The 16,205-nt window shown below is 42.6% G+C and overlaps 1 protein-coding gene across 24 annotated transcripts in view; it reads right to left on the bottom strand.

Annotated features, from left to right (window-relative positions):
* Positions 1-16,205, bottom strand: part of KMT2C (lysine methyltransferase 2C) — a 166,540-nt gene that overhangs the window by 110,948 nt on the left and 39,387 nt on the right. For all 24 annotated transcript variants that reach the window (XR_014943185.1, XM_015852848.3, XM_085538968.1 and 21 more), the window contains one exon: positions 5,044-5,182. Coding sequence is in view for 23 of the 24 variants with exons in the window: in XM_015852848.3 (XP_015708334.2) it covers positions 5,044-5,182 (139 nt within the window). In the remaining variant the exon portion in view is untranslated. The remainder of the gene's footprint in view (positions 1-5,043; positions 5,183-16,205) is intronic.

Below are 16,205 nucleotides of genomic sequence, written 5' to 3'. Positions count from 1 at the left end.
GTCTTTCCTCCTTCAACTTAAAAACCACTTCCCTTTGTAATAGCACAATAGCACAAATCATACAGAAGCCAAAGGAAGCAGGAAGAGAGCAAGAAAAACAAATACGAAAATGGAGGAACATGTGAGAAGAAATGTCACGTCACAAACAGAAGCGGCGGTAAGGGAAATGCAGATCGGTTGAGAAGCCAAGAAAGAATGCACTAAAGCAGACTGTACACAAACTGATGAGCATAAAGTAGGGTTAGAAATGTAAAGAGAATGGGAATACGGTGATGAATCATCATTATGAAAAGCAGTCTAACAAATAATGCTGGAGGGGAAAAAAAAAAAACAGACAAGTTGACCATTTGGAAGAAATGAGAGCAGACACCGCATGCACTGAACACTGGAACTGAACTGGATGCCAGCCTCCTACCACCATTTGTGGCCAAAATGCAGCCATGTAATCCTCAGACAAAGCAGGCATCCCATCCGCTTCTTCGCTTGGTCTGCATGAGGCTGCCTACCAGGTACTGCTGTCGGTACTTCAGCATGGTCTGACAGACTGCCAGCCATGCAATCCAGCTCACGGGATGCTGCTGTCTACCTGCCATCTCTCAGAGGGAAGAAAATCTGCCCAAGCAGTGAACAGATCTGGCCTGCCAGAGTTAGGCTGGCTGCCCACAAGCAGCAGGACAGCTGTACAGAAACAACAGGGCAGAACCAGGTGGAGAGAGGCAGCTTAGCAGCCCGGCTGAGACAGAAGAACTGCAGAGGAGCCTTTGTCTGTGAGAGGTAAATTGGGCAGAAAGAAGGGCTGCAGAAATGTGGGGAATCTGCTCACAGAGCACAGGAGGCATTTCTGAATAATGTTTCAGTGGTTAGATCATCTCTATATAGATGGACTGTGGAAAACTGTGCAACTTAAAGGCATGGTTATGCATGTCAACAAGGCAAAAGTTCCACACAACAGCATTACAAACATTAAGGCCACAATGTCAATTGTGCAACTCAAGTATGAGGCAGGATTAAAGCTACACGTGAAACCTTTCTTGGCCTCTCTTTGTGCAATGCCCACTTTGTGCTTCAGGGGGACCATTTGGAGAGAAACTGAAACAAGGAGCAGAATCAGAGCTCAGGAAAACGTGATCTACAAAGGAAATGAAAATAGGAAAGTTGGGATTTTTGCTACAACATGCTGGGTAAAAGCCTTTTGCAGAGATGAATGAAGTCGTCTATCTTTCATTATCCCTGGCAGATGGTACAAGAAGTAATGGGATAAACCCAGAAAGAAGAAAATCTGAGTTAGACCTTACAAAAATCTTTTTAACAGTAAAAACACTGGAAGAGTTTGGGGAAGAGCTGGAATGATTATTACTGGGAGAATATTTAAGAGCAATTTACATCGAGTTCTGTTTAGAATGACAGCTGTAGCTGCCTGGATTACTTCCAAAGGCCCCTTTCAGCCCCATGAATCTGAGACAGAACTGCTTTAACAACTATCAGCCCAAAAGCAAAACCTCACAATGATTTCAAGTGCGTTGACTTCAGTCGCCCTGTTTCATTCACTGGATCCACTCTCTGCACACAGAATTCTTACGGAGAAGCATTCAAGTCAAACTACAAACCATGTGAGAGCACGAGTGCACGAAGGAAAACGATTGGTGCTTCAAAATTAGTCTTAACGCTGGTATCTCCTAAAGTAAGTGCTTGACTTTGCAACTTAAACAAATCTTAAACATACTTGATATTAAATGTATTATCTACCTCCCTCCTGCCTAAAGAGATCTAGCTTCTCCTGCCATCGCTGCAGTGCTGTTCAATCTGGATTATCTAATCTTTATGCCACTCCACAATTTCTTTTTCCACTGAGTGCTGCAAGTTTTGTAATGCTCTTTCCTTGGAGATTAAAAAAGAAAGAAAAAGATAAGAAATGAAGATAACGGAGTTCACTGCTGCTTTTTCGCCAGACATTATCTTTGTTCACACAATCAACAGATGTTCATCAACCCCTTCTTTCTGATGGAAGAAAGCAACCCATCTCTCCATCTCCAGCCTCCATATCTGATCTTAGCAGCAGCAACAAAATGAAAATGCTGTGGTTTGACCAACTGCAAAGAGAAGCAGGAAAGCAGAATGGGAGATTAGCAAAATCAGGAATGCTGTATGAAAATCTCAGCTTCAGCTTGGTGATGTTAGGACTGTGCTTTCTTCGTAGTTCCAGCAAAAGGACAAGTTGATGGAAAATGAAACGAATCAGAAAGTGTTTTGTTCTCCTCTGAAACTGTGCTTCCAGGTCATTCTTGTTAGCTTTCGATGCTTGGAGGTGGCAATGTGGGAAATAGAGGAGGAAAGTAGAAGTGGGCTTTGCTGCAAGTCCCAGCCAGCTCCTGGCCGCACTCCCTCTGCTCCTGCAGGCAGAACAGGCCGGGCACTGCCTCCTTCCCAAGGGTCTGGATTGCACTCAGCTCTAAGTCCTAGGCTTCTCACAGGGCTTATGAAAAGAATACGGAACAACCCAAGGCAAAGGCTCCAAGCCCCATGGCACTCCTGATATATAAGTGTTGGCAGCACTATTTCCACCGCTGCCAGGCTCGATAGTTTATCTTCTTTTGACGCTGCTGCCCCTCCCCACTTGCAGTCAATAATTCACTCATTGCTTCTCAGTACACACACACACACACACACACCCCTCACCCTTTGCCACCTGCCCTACCCCTATGGCTCACATGCTATTTATTTCAACCACTTCAGCATGTTGCCTTCTGAGCAGCGCTCCTCAGCCCCTTGTTAAATCCCCACCCCCAGCCACAGAGAACAGCTCTCTCAGAGTCCCATGCACACACAGCCCACCCTACACAGGGCAGAAAGGTAACAAAACTGGAGGCCTTCTCCATCTCCTGTCTCTTGGATATTCTTATTTAGCCTTAGGGAGGATCAGGAGAGTGATACCACATTAGGCAAGCTTTGGGGAATTTCTCAGCTTATGAATATCCCATCCTGGTTCTGATGCATCCTACTGTCTCAAGTTCATTATTTTACTACAGCAAGTTATTTATTTCAAAGGCTTTGTTTTGTGCCACACATCCTACACTTCCCTAACACCTTTCTTTATTTTCACTATCAAAGACAAAAGAACTGTGAGGAGCTGGCACTGCAGCCCAGGGAGCTGTGGGTGCCCCATCCTGAGCCCTGAACTAGCGAGGGGCAGCTCAGCCCACAGCAGGGGGTTGGAACTGGGTGATCTTTGAGTCCCTTCCAACCCAAACCATTCTATAATGCTGTGTAGGTTTCAAGACACAGTGCCAATAAAACCCGGCGTTGTACCTTTTCCCACTGTTATGAAGATATCAACTATTTCTGCAACTAACATGACACCAATTCAGCATCCCAATCCTGACCCAACTTTGGGCAGAGAAACCTGACTCCTTGTTACTGTTGAACATCTTTTTAATACATTCCCTTCAAAAACAAAAGAGATGGGGTATGACCATTGTTAATTGTAACTTAACAGCATTTAACTTTTTAATGCTTTGATCAGCCAAAGCAATAGGTCCACAATATCCTTTCAGTACTGACTAATCAACCTCAGCACTGCCAGCTGGCAGAACAAATAGGTTGAGAACAAATAAGGGCTGGTACAAAACTATGCTGGACTTTTTTTTGTATTTGGCTGACTGCTGTCCAGCTTTTAAGACAAAGTTTATGGGTGAGGAAAGTGCTGTAATCAACTATTCACGATTAACAGCCAGAAAGCAACCTTGACAAGAACAGAAAGCGGATGAAACAGCATTCAGAACAATTTCTGCAAAGGATCCAAAACAGGATGAAATGAAGAATAGGAACAGCTGTTTAGTTCAAGTTGCTCTACTGACTGACCACAATTTAGTATTAGCTTAGGAAAATGCCAGTAAAAGCAGTGTTTTTTTGTGTATTTCCTTCAGGTACATACACCAGGCCTATGTAAGCAGAACTCTCTGTAAGGAGGGAAGTACCTGCTGGAACCTAACAAGTTTGCAGGCATGTAAAATATGAAAGTAATACGTGCAGAAAATGAATTAATTTCTTGTGCATGGGAAACGTGCTGTGTGTCTGACAAGGAGGAATTAAAATGCCTACAGTATTGTCTCCAAGTCTGTCAAAACAGAAACACAACTGTAACTGTCTGCTTACAGACTGGTAACGAACCGCAGCAGCTCTCATACACCAATACTGCTTCAACATTGATCACAGGCAGCATGGTTTAGTTTTCCCTAAATAATATCATTAATTCTAATTCTTTCATTGAATTGAGAGCAGTTTATATTCATAGAATCATAGAATGGCCTGGGTTGAAAAGAACCACAATGCTCATCTAGTTTCAACCCCCTGCTATGTGCAGGGTCGCCAACCAGCAGACCAGGCTGCCCAGAGCCACATCCAGCCTGGCCTTGAATGTCTGCAGGGATGGGGCATCCACAGCCTCCTTGGGCAACCTGTTTCAGTGCATCACCACCCTATGTGTGAAGAACTTCCTCCTCATAGCTAACCTAAACCTCCTACATTGACAAAACCTTGGGGGGAAAAAATATATCAGAAATACTGATTTTCCAGCATTACAAATTCTTAAATAAGGAAAAAAAAACAGCGGAACTGACAAGATGCATATATATAAACAACTGTTTTGTTGTTGTTGCTCCTGAAAATGCAGAAATACAACCTGAAAGTTCAGATATACTATGTGGATTTGCTTATCCACCATCTCTCAGGAGGAACGCTTCAGTAATCACAATGCATCTCAATCTCACTTATATCTGCTTGAATTCAAACAGCTAATGCTGTAATTCGAGTTTATTCATGTAATCTGAGGACAATATTTAAGAAGTGTGCTTTTCACCTCAATCTCCCTGTACGCTAATTAAGCCATTGGTCTCAGATACAGCAGCTGCCAGCACAGGCTGTTATTACTGATGCTTCAGAGCACCAGGAGTGTGCCCTGAGCCTGTGCTCCAAGCACTCTGCACCCCATTGCTCAGATCCTAGCCCTGTTCCACTCACCCACTTCACCTGGTTTCACCCACTCACCTGGTTTTAGCTTCGACACCAACGGAGGCAGTGGAGCTGGCAGACTCCTCGGACACTGAGCGCTGAAGGACTGGTGTTAGCTGCTTGGTGCTGTCCACTTCCACCTGGGCATCCTCTTCTGCAGATTGCTCTTTGACTTCTGTTGGAAAAATGCAGATCATGATTATTTATTTCGACTACTAAAACCAGACCTGCAAGCAGGCAATGCAAGTATCTGTTAATAGACAGATAGATAGAGGCCAGGGAGTGCTGCTCAGAGACAACCTTCAAGGAGGCAGCAGGTTTACATGCATTTCCAGCTGTAGAAGCTGCACTTTCCTTTTCCCTTCACCTCCTTTTCTGCCCTTTCAGCTCAGGACAAATATTGAGGTAACAATTCTAACTTGGGCTATAATATGTTTTTCTCCCAGATTAACTTTAATTTCAATCAGGTCCCCACACAAGTTCATTCCCGGTCACGCTGATTCTATGTTAGTACAGTTGTTAGACAGAAGGAAAAAAAAAGAAAAAAAAAAAAAAAAAAAAAAAAAAGCTGCTACAAGCTTTCATCTTTTAAATAAGAACAATAAAAGAGGAAAATCTTTAGAACATAAAATTGCAACTTTAGGAGAGCATATCTCAGTCTGCAATACTGAAATCATACACCCACCAGAGCAGAGCAAGAAGGGGAAATCTTTCATACAGACAGACTGAAGGAAAATTATTCCTTAACCTGGAGTGAACTCATTTAGGGAGGCGCTGCATTATGTTTAAAGCCCTCAAAGAAGGCATCTGAAAAATACTCCAGATAACCACAATACTGAGGATAAAGTATAAGATCTTCCTGTACAGGACTGGGTGTGCCAGATATCCGAGCTGGTGTAAGCTGGAATTGCTTCATTTATTTCAGTGTAGCTACCCAGTAACATACATCTGAGATGCTTCTAGACATGTGGAACACTCCAAAAGGACTGCCTGTCACAAGGCCATATGGTTCACTTGAAAAGCAGCCCACCAACCTGTCCTGAGGAAAAGGAAAAACAAGCAAAAAAGAGTTTGACAGACATCTGACGCTAAATAAATGCCCAGCTGGGGATACATTCCTTGTAATAGTAAACAGCCCCATTCACAAACATCAACAAAACAAACCAAAAACCTCTCCATCTGAACGAACAGCCCCTACAACCATTGTGTGTCCTGAAGTGCACCAATGTTCCTATAGAGTTCACGATGACCCGCAAGGTTCTGCACCGCTACAACCAAAGCCCTGCACACAGCCAGCGCCACCAAAGGTTGTGGCCTGGCTGTGTTGCCAGCACGAGCACTTCACCCATTTATTTCACATAGTTAAGATCTGAGAAAGGAACTTTGCTGTGCTTTGCACATTCAGGAAACAAAAATCATTTACTGTTCACCATCTTTCATCCCATTACACATGAACACATCGCACTGGAAAGGCAAAGTTCAAGCGTTAAGTCATTCTCAAGAACTCCAGACAGATTGTTTCCCTACTCGCTACATGTGCTCACACCCGTATGGTGCCTTCCTCCTGCTGTTTGCTGCTCCAGCAAAGAAGGGCCCTAAATTACACTAAAAGAGATGAAGAGCATCTCGAGTGCTGCCTCTGTAATAACCAACCTGTGTCTCAATACGCGCCACTTGAAGAGCGAAAATGTGGTGCTCACTGAACTGAGTGAGAATGCTTATGTTAGTTGTGTGTGCCGTACTTGATCTTTGTGAAAGTTTTCCAGTGGAAGATAAAGGATGAACAGACTTAAAAAGCATCATGAGCCAAACTCCTAGGACATGCAGGTCCAGCACTGGCATGGGAAAGGTGCTGCTGATATCCCTATCGCTACTTCGGAGATGTTCCTCCAGCATCTGGCCTGAGACATTATCTGCTTTACAGACTATTTAATGAGCACTCATCAGATTTGGCTAGAGCATCCACCTTTGAAGTTTCTGGGAATGAAGGAACCATGAATAATTAATAAATATGAATTTCATTTGCAGACTCATATAGAAAGCTTTATTTTGCATCCCATTTTCATGACTGCTTCTGTCAAACTTAAGGTCTTGCCCAAGTGCAATGAGGGGGCTGAGAGCTGAAAAAACTCATTATGCAATTCCCAACTGTTTGTAAGTTTATTTCCTCAACAATTATTTTTCATCTTCTTTCTAGAAGAAAACAGTGAATACTCAAAGACAATAACTAACAGCATATAACATTCTCAATAGATTACTAATAGTGGGGTCACCCACTTTTCTAACAAGAGCTGGTATCCTGACTTGCACTGCTTATAGGCAGTGATGCAACAGACACAGGGAAGGTTCCTGAGGCCGGTTTTTGTGAACCCACCTGTGACACTGGTTCCCTTGAAGATTATCACATGAATGCCAGTGGGAAAGAAGAGTCTGGTAATGGCTGAAATGTCATTACATGGCCACAGTTTTCTTTAGGGATGTGGTGAAGCAACAGTGATGAAGCAACACTGACCAGAGTCTAAACTGCCCCTTTTCTGTTTCCCAGTAATCACAAGATGCTATTCTTTAGGTCACTTGGGTAAATCCACAGCAAGATAAGATGTGTGTGCAGACTCTGCTATGGCAAAAGAGCAAAGATACCAGCATAGCCCAAAGTTTTGTTACTGCTGCTGTTGCTTTTGAAGGGAGAGTCTGGGTGTTTTTCACTTAGGAACTATTTTCCAAAGCAAAAACTGAAAAGAAATGCATAAGAAGTTCTGTCATCGCAACAATCTCCTTTGAAATCTTACAAGACACTCCTCAGTATGCAGTACCATGGTGGGAAAAAATAAATAAAAATAAAAGCAAAAGCAGTGGCAATAAACGTAACATAAAAACCCCACTGCTGTTCAGATGCACCGAGTCGGCTGTTCAGCCCATTTACCGGCTGGGACTCTGCTGTCAGACCTACTTCCAAATTGGCAGACAGCAAAGCAAATGGTAGGAGCTTCCAGCGCTCTCAATAAGAACAGAAAGCATTACAGGCTAGAAAGTGCCAGTACCAGCAAGTGCAGCAGGAGCATCGCGGGGGTCTCAGCTGCTGCTTACTGATGTGTCTTCTGCAAAAGGGAAGTTTTTAACTCAGCCACAGTTGTGGTTTCACACAGTTCTGCTGCTGCAGACAAAGCCCAACATGACCAAGTGTTGCATCTGGCCTTCTAGGGCTCCACAAAAATACAAGCAAGAAACAAAATGCTCCACTTCCTAGTGAGTTCCCTTTCCCAACTCACCAACAAAGCAAGTATCCATTCACCAGAGTTCGGGTCACAGAACAGAACCATTGCATCAACATCACCTTCGTAAGGCCCAGCACCTTACAGACTGTCACCTGCAGCACCCACTGAAGTGCAGCAACCTTCCATATACCCTGGCCTTTTATGCACAGGTTTTAACAGCCAAAAATGGGGAAACAAATTGACATGCTGTGGCTAACCAGCCCCACGCCCACCACCAAGACACCACAGAGCCAAACCAGGGTTATTTAAAGACACGCAGAAATGGTTGCTAATAGCTACTGCCTTTACACGTGTCACGGTTTGAACTAAAAATCCACCTGCGTCCGTGACAGGGGGCCGTGGGCCCCGGAGGGGCCCTAGGCCGAAAGGAAAAAAGTTAATTAGGAAAAGAAAACAGCGGCAACGATCTAAGGAGGCACACTTATTTACTAAATACTATATCGAAATACAGGATAACACAATATAATACAATATAATTGAAAATTGAGCTAACGAATCAAGCAAAATAGGAGAGAGAATGAGTCCCGTAACCGAGAGGCCTACTGTAAATCTAGGCGAACGGCTGAAGGCTCCCACACACTCCCCTGAACGCCAGAACTCGAAAGACGTCAGTCTGTTCTGCGACAGAGTTAATATAGAGTCCAGGTCCCGTGACCTATCGTGTTGTTCCCTGGGAGATGTAGTCTTCTTCTGTAAGTTGCAGATTCAGTAAAATTATTCATGCTTAATATGATGTTATGATGTGGAATACCGATAGCAAAAATTACAAAATTATTAAACCATGACAACACGGCCCTCAGTGAGTTTGTAGCCACACGGTTTTCCTGCTGAACACACAACTGTGGGGGAGATGGAAAAAAGCAGAAGGTCAAGTGTGACAGCAGTGACCAAATGCACAAACTCCTTTGGCATAAACAAAGTCTTCATCGTAAGTCGCCACTGCGAAGTTCCATCCCCAAAAGGAAGATTGTTTTTTGGTGTACAGCCATCCAAACCAAGGTATGTCATTATAAACAACGTATCCTGGATAACCAGCTACAAGTGATCAGACACTGCAAGCGATGGAGGTGGTGGTGTTCCATAGCATTCATCTGATTACTTCCCAGGTCTTTTTGAAGCACACCTTTATTTTCATGCCTACTGCATTCAGTAGCAATGAATTCTTTAATGTAAGTACATGCTGAGCGCAAGCACACCTACCTTTATGCTCTGACCATGACCTGATGTCCCCTTATTTTTGTGTTATAAAACAAAATGAATCATCACTCCCTGTTCATTTTCTCCCTGTCACTCATCATTCTGAAGGATCCTATTAAATTCCTCCTCAGTCATATAATTTCAGGTTGAAGTCTTTTACCTTAACTGTTCCCTGCACAGAAGCTATTTTTCCTTTATAATACTTGCTGGCCTTCCCAGTATTTTCCCAATTATAGTTTGTCCTATTAAAGAAGGGGAAGCAGAACTGCATGTAGCATTTAATATGCTGTCATGTCACAGATTTATAAAGCAATGAGAAAAAAAAAGACACCTACAACATTGCTGCTGTTTTCCCCTTATTCCTTTGTCAATAGTTCTTAAAACATGTTTCTTCAACTCACCAAAGTCCTGGCAATCTGAAAAACAACAGTATCACTTTCTCAGATAGCAAAGGATATTTGAGAGACAACTTTTGTTCCTTCAAAATACGTAAGGTTATTTTCCCTTGCACAGTGTTTTACTGACACTGTATCAGTTTTCTGTGGTCCTTCTTCAGCACTTTGCAAATGGGTATTTCTTTTTTATAGAAGAAGACCTTATGGCGGCCTTCCAGGACCTGAAGAGGCCTACGGAAAAGCTGGGGAGAGACTTTTTATAAGGGCAGGTAGCGACAGGATGAGGGGAAATGGTTTTAAAATTGAAGAGGGTGTATTTAGACTGGATATTAGGAAGACCTGAAATCTACTCCGAACAACACTGCTTCCAGTCATTCTATGAGAAGAGTGCATGGCACATAAGATCCATCCTACTCTTTCAATATATTTGACTGGTCACATCTACACCAACTGCTCTACCGTCACTGTGGTGTCTGTATTCATTGCAGGGGAGTTGGACTAGATGGCCTTCAGAGGTCCCTTCCAACTCTAAGGGTTCTATGATTGTATGACTAACAAGACAGCAGCAGTAGCACTGTGCTGCAGGCAAAGAGAAGGCTGCAAGAGCAGGGGCCTTGAAAACTTCAAAAACCTGCTGGTTATGTTTCACAAAGCGTGGCTTCATATGTAATCTGCAACTCCAGCACTGAAGAAAATCAATTTTCAAAGGCTCCATTGCAGAAAGAACCTCCACAGTGACAAACTGAGTGAGATTAGAGTCAATTTTGAAACAAAGAGACTCTACGACGGAACAGTGCCACCAACTCCTGAGGTATCAGTCAGAAGGAAAAAATACTCAAAATGTTCTAAATGGCCCATTTCAAGTGCGGATGATGATAACGTTATAATCAACAGAGACTCATGGTTTAAGGGAACATAGAAAATAACTTCCTGCTGCTTGTGATTTCCTTATTACAAGGAAACTACCAGAGTAAGAAGAGAAATAATAAGATGCTTAGAGTAACAAAGGTCCAATAAAGGCCCTTCAGTTCTGCCACTTCTTCCAGTGTCTGAGCAAGTAGCAGACAGCTACATAGGTAAGAGGGAACTACTTGTTTTTTAATGAGTACACGTATCACTAATGGCCTCCAAACACACTTATGTGTGTTTCTAAGCACAGACTTGTTCCAAATATTTATGGATAAATTCAATCTATAGGTTATGCCCTCAGTGGTGTCAGCTCTTCCCTTCATTAATTTCAGAAGCAATAAGTAGGACATTGATGAGGTCTAGGCAGCTGGATGAAAAGCATGAAGTAGATTTCACAAGGTCGTTGGCATCAACAAGTTGGAGTGTCTTCCATTAATTTACTCAAAGGAGGACTTCCTCAGGTGTCTTTTGCTTTGTCTTAGCTGAAGGCTCTAGTCAGCATGGCTTATGTGGTTACAGCAGATAGGCAAGATATTGCTTTTGGGCTGCTTCAGATTTCATGAGGTTCTGAATTTGCCCAGAGTTCTTAGGTAGCTTCTACATGTCTAACTTTCCTGCACTGAGAAATGCCTGTTTCTGATTCCTGTGTCCTTCGCCCAGGGACAAAAGGAAGCTTTATCTTCCAAAAATTCATATTAAGTCCAACAAGAAAGCAACTGTCCAGGCAACATCCCTGCAGCAGTAGATAAGGTTACTGGGGATGATAATGTAGGCATTGGCAGAATCATCCCAAATGTTTTATGTATTATCGCTTCTGAAATCTCCGAACGCCACAGGGAAGTAAGGGTTTGTTATTAAGTATAATTTATTTTCAGATTTGCTGTATGCGGTACAGATAGTAAATAGAATGCCCAATGGATTTACTATGAGTTTCCCAAGGGACTTAGCAGTTCAAACACTCATCCCACTGCACTTCTTCCTGATCAGTCTGGATCCCAATGTTTTTAAGTGACACAAAGACATGAAGAATTACAGAATCTGTGAAGAGATGGAGGCTTTATAAGTGTTCTCAAAATGGAGAGAGAATAATCAAGGAATTCAGTTCCTGTGAATTTAAATGCAGAACCAAGAAAACATCAAGCAAAGAAATTTGCTGAAACTAATGGAAGATGTCAAAAAAAACCACAAAGCCAAGCATTCATGAATATCAAAGAGCTACAAAGCCTACGGAAGACTTACCAGGACACTTCTTATTTTAGATTAGCAGTTTGTTTTTCAGGGGGCACGACAGACCTAATCACCATAAGTATAATACTGTTATGGAGAGGGGCAGAACAAGATGACATACAGTAAAACACAGTATTCTCCAAACCCACCCTCAGTCAGAACATGAGGCAATAGGCACAAGCTCATGAGTTTCCCTCAAACACAGGGAAGTGCTCTATTTACACCTAACTGTGCAGGTGACAGAGCACTGGAACAGGTTGTTCAGAGTGGCTGTGAAGTCCATCTCATTGGAGATCTTCAGAAGGCACATGGGCATGGCCCTGGGCAACCTGTTCTACGGGGTCTGCTAGAGCAGGGTTAGGATCAGATGGACCACAAGGTGCTTTCAAAACTCAACATGTTTGTGATTTCATGGCTTACAAAAGGATGGGAAGAGGGATGGGTTAGCTCAGTATTCGTTGGATAGAGAAATACCAGTGGGAAAGTCACCAGTGAAAACAATGGTAAAGAAAAATGAAGCAAGAAACAGGCAAATTAAATCTGAAACATTTGGAAAGAGAATGTGAAGCCATAAAATAAATGTCAGTAAGGTAGGAGCCAAGAAATCTACCAGAAAGATAAATCTAGTAGATAAACAAAAAGAATCTACCCTGAGCTTGACAAGAACCTGAAAGTCTAATGATTCAACTTGAGCAGTTTTTGTCTTGTTTGCTTCCTACTAGAAAAAGTTGGAGTAAGCTCCAAGTAGATCATTGGACTTGCATATGTCCTGCTGGAGCAGCAAGTCCAATGGGATGCATTTCAGGGTACTTAATAAGCTGGATGATATCATCTGAAGACCTCTCACAATTATTTTTTCAGTGTTCTGGTAATATGGAAATGTCTCAGCCAACTGGAAGTTGGCAAACATCATCATCATTTTCAAGAAGTCAAGAAAGAAGGCAAGAAAGAAGAGTCCAGTATAATCATAGGCTTGTCTGTCTCACTTTGGTGCCCAGTAAAATTGTGGAGAATGTTACTCTAGGAGTGACTCAAGAACACTTGAAAGACAATGAAGTCAATGGTAACAGCCAACACAACTTCACATGGAGAAAGTCCTTTTTAACCAACTTAGTCTCATTTTATGACAATGTTGCCCACCTGGCCAACTGGAAACCATGTGTAATCTTTCTGAGTACTGTTTCTCACAGCACCCTTACACACAGAACATCTAATGTACAGCTAGATAAAAACATAATGCATTGGGTGAACGGTTGATGGATTGGGCTGAAAGGCTTGTAGTAAATCGGATTACATCATTCTGGAGAGGCCAGCGGGGGTTCTGCAGGGCCCCATTTTAGGGCCATTTGTCTTTCATGTTTTCATGAGTGACTTGGATGCAGGACTTGAAGGTATACTAAGTCTGTGGGCAAATTGAGAGGACCTGTTGACTTCCTTCAGGGAATAGAGGCACTGTAAAGAGATCTTGACAGATAAGAGGGCTGGGCATTCACCAACCACAACTACTGGATAGCAGCTTGTTTCCTTGAATGCAGCTAAAATGGCTGTGCCTCAGAATTGCTGTAGAGTCACTTCAGGAACATTTCTGCAGTTTTTTTTTTTTCTTTTGAACAAAGATTTCTGTCAACATTATGAAAGAAAATGACAACTTCAGTGCTCGTAGTCATTCCCCCCTCCACACATACACCCCTTGAAATGATTCAATACCTAAAATACACCTTTTATTCCAGGTGCGAGTAATTTTAATGCTTTATTAAATTAATGCTTCACAAGAAAAAAAAAAGTCAAGAATGCTTCTTTCTTTTTTTTTTTTTAAACTATTATCTACACAAAAAAACAAACAATGAAAAGAAAACCAGAAATGTGGAGACTTCAAATACATCAGAAGTTGCATATTAAGAGTCTGTACATTCAAGTGATCTTATTCTGAGTTCATAGAATCACCAAGGTTGGAAAAGACCTAATAGATCATCCAGTCCAACCGTTCACCTATTACCAATAGCTCCCACTAAACCGTGACCCTCAACACAACATCCAGTCATTCCTTGAACACCCCCACGGTCAGTGACTCCACCACCTCCCTGGGCAGTCCATTCCAGTGCCTGACCACCCTTACTGATAAGTAATACTTCCTAATGTCCAGCCTGAATCTCCCTTGCCACAGCTTGAAACCATTCCCTCTGGTCCTGTCACTCATGACACTAGAGAAGAGGCCAACCCCCAGCTCAGTACAACCCCCCTTCAGGAAGTGACAGAGAGCAATGAGGTCTCCCCTGAGCCTCCTCTTCTCCAGGCTGAACATTCCCAGCTCCTTCAGCCTCTCCTCATAAGTCCTGTGCTCCAGATTCCTCACCAGCTTTGTTACCCTCATTTGAACACGTTCCAGGGCCTCAATGTCTTTCTTGCAGTAAGGGGCCCAAAACTAGATGCAGTACTCCAGTTGTGGCCTCACCAGAGCTGAGTACTGGGGGATAATCACCTCTTTGCTCCTGCTGGCAACACTGTTTCTCATGCATAATATTCCCAAAATGGAGTTCCATAATATTTCTATGTTATGTTTCAGTTTGTCAACTACTACAACAAATGGTTGGCAAGTCTACTGCTTCCAAAAAAACAGAAATAAAAGACCCTTTTTTAGCCAAAGAAGAAACTCACAAACTGGACCATGAGTACACTTCAAGTATCGCGTGGAGTAACAGCAGCCTTTTCAGTCAATGCAATTAAAACTCCATCAAACCACACTGTGTTCGACTTCTAAAATAACTGTGACTGTGCCCCTATCAAAAGGCTCGGTATCAGAACAGCATTTCAGACCTACATCATCCTGTGAGGCTTCTTTTCTCTTAATAGTTTGTAAAAAGGATCCTGAACTCAGAGCTGAAGTGGTGATGCATCACTTTCAGCAGCACACAGAAAGGAGTTGGTGGCTCTCGGGGATTTCCAGCACAGTGCTCCATTGCTAATATGAGCTGCAGCCCTCTGTGACAGCAGGGATGAGTTTGATGAAGGATAATGGAGAGATTTATCTACAGTCACTCCTGGAGACTTAGAAATAATTCTTGCCTGATTTTCAGGAGAACGTTTCTACCACGTGGGTTGGGAGGAGTTATGAATGGAATACGAACATTTAGAAGTAGCCTTTCTTTACACTGTTGTTTCTCTACAGAGAAATACCTGTTATAACTTATTCAATTTCAACTTTAGTAAGTAGTTCACTATTACAGCAGCTTATTACCAGGGGAAGAAAAACAGCAGAAGAAAATAATGAAACACTCTTGCATTCAGCTTTAATCCAGCCTCTTTCCACAAACCCTTAACAACAATTCAACAGAGGCTGTGACTAAACATTCATGATGCTCCCAAAAGCATGCGATCCTGAGTAAAAAGCTGCCTTAAACCTGATGACAACCCCTAGCAAGTAAGAAGCAAGAGACCAGCATATGCAGACAAAGCTCACTCTCCATCCATTTGACAACTTCAGTCCCCACTTTCATAGCTTTAGCCACTGCAACCATATTGCTCTATGGCCTATACGAAACCTTGCAGCAAACACCTTGCTCTTCTGAAGTCCTCTGCTTGTTCTCCCTACACATCTACACTAAGCACAGATTCTTGTCTTCAGACTTAAAGACTTCACAACTCTACCTCTTTACTTCACAAGTATAACTAACAAGTCCCCTAATTCAGCTGGCACTTCCATCCATCTGCCCTCCTGACCACCAGTTTCTTCTGTTAACGTGTCTGCGCGCTTTCTTCCACTTTGCTCATTATGCATATAGGGCTACCTAATTAAATTTATAATCCCTTATGTCTCAGTGCATTTTTAAGGCTTTTATTTCTGTCAAATCTAAAAACTTCTGCCAACTGGCCCTGGCTTAATCCTTCCTGGCAGAGTTCATCCTTCTACATATCTTCAGTTTCTGGTTAAAAACAGGCAAATGGCTACAGACACGTGCCTGGCAAAGAGATGACAGTTCTTCAGCACAGCTTTTATCTTGTGTGTTAGCTCATCTGTTTGTCTCTTTAGACTCTTAACCTGCCAGAACAGAACTCACAAACTGTTGCAACAACACTCAGTCCAGTACAATGCGATCCCTCTGGTAAATGAAACATTTGGGTACTATCATAACAAATATTTACGAAAGCAAGAATGCTCTTGTTTCCTAAGCAGCAGCAGGAGGCATTAACATGAGGT

The sequence above is a fragment of the Coturnix japonica genome, chromosome 2 (assembly GCF_054131305.1).
Source record: "Coturnix japonica strain WE chromosome 2, WE-NBRP24, whole genome shotgun sequence".
NCBI classification, from domain to species: Eukaryota; Metazoa; Chordata; class Aves; order Galliformes; family Phasianidae; genus Coturnix; species Coturnix japonica.
Note: the sequence above shows the minus strand (reverse complement) of the source record. Positions and strands in the feature narration are given on the sequence as shown.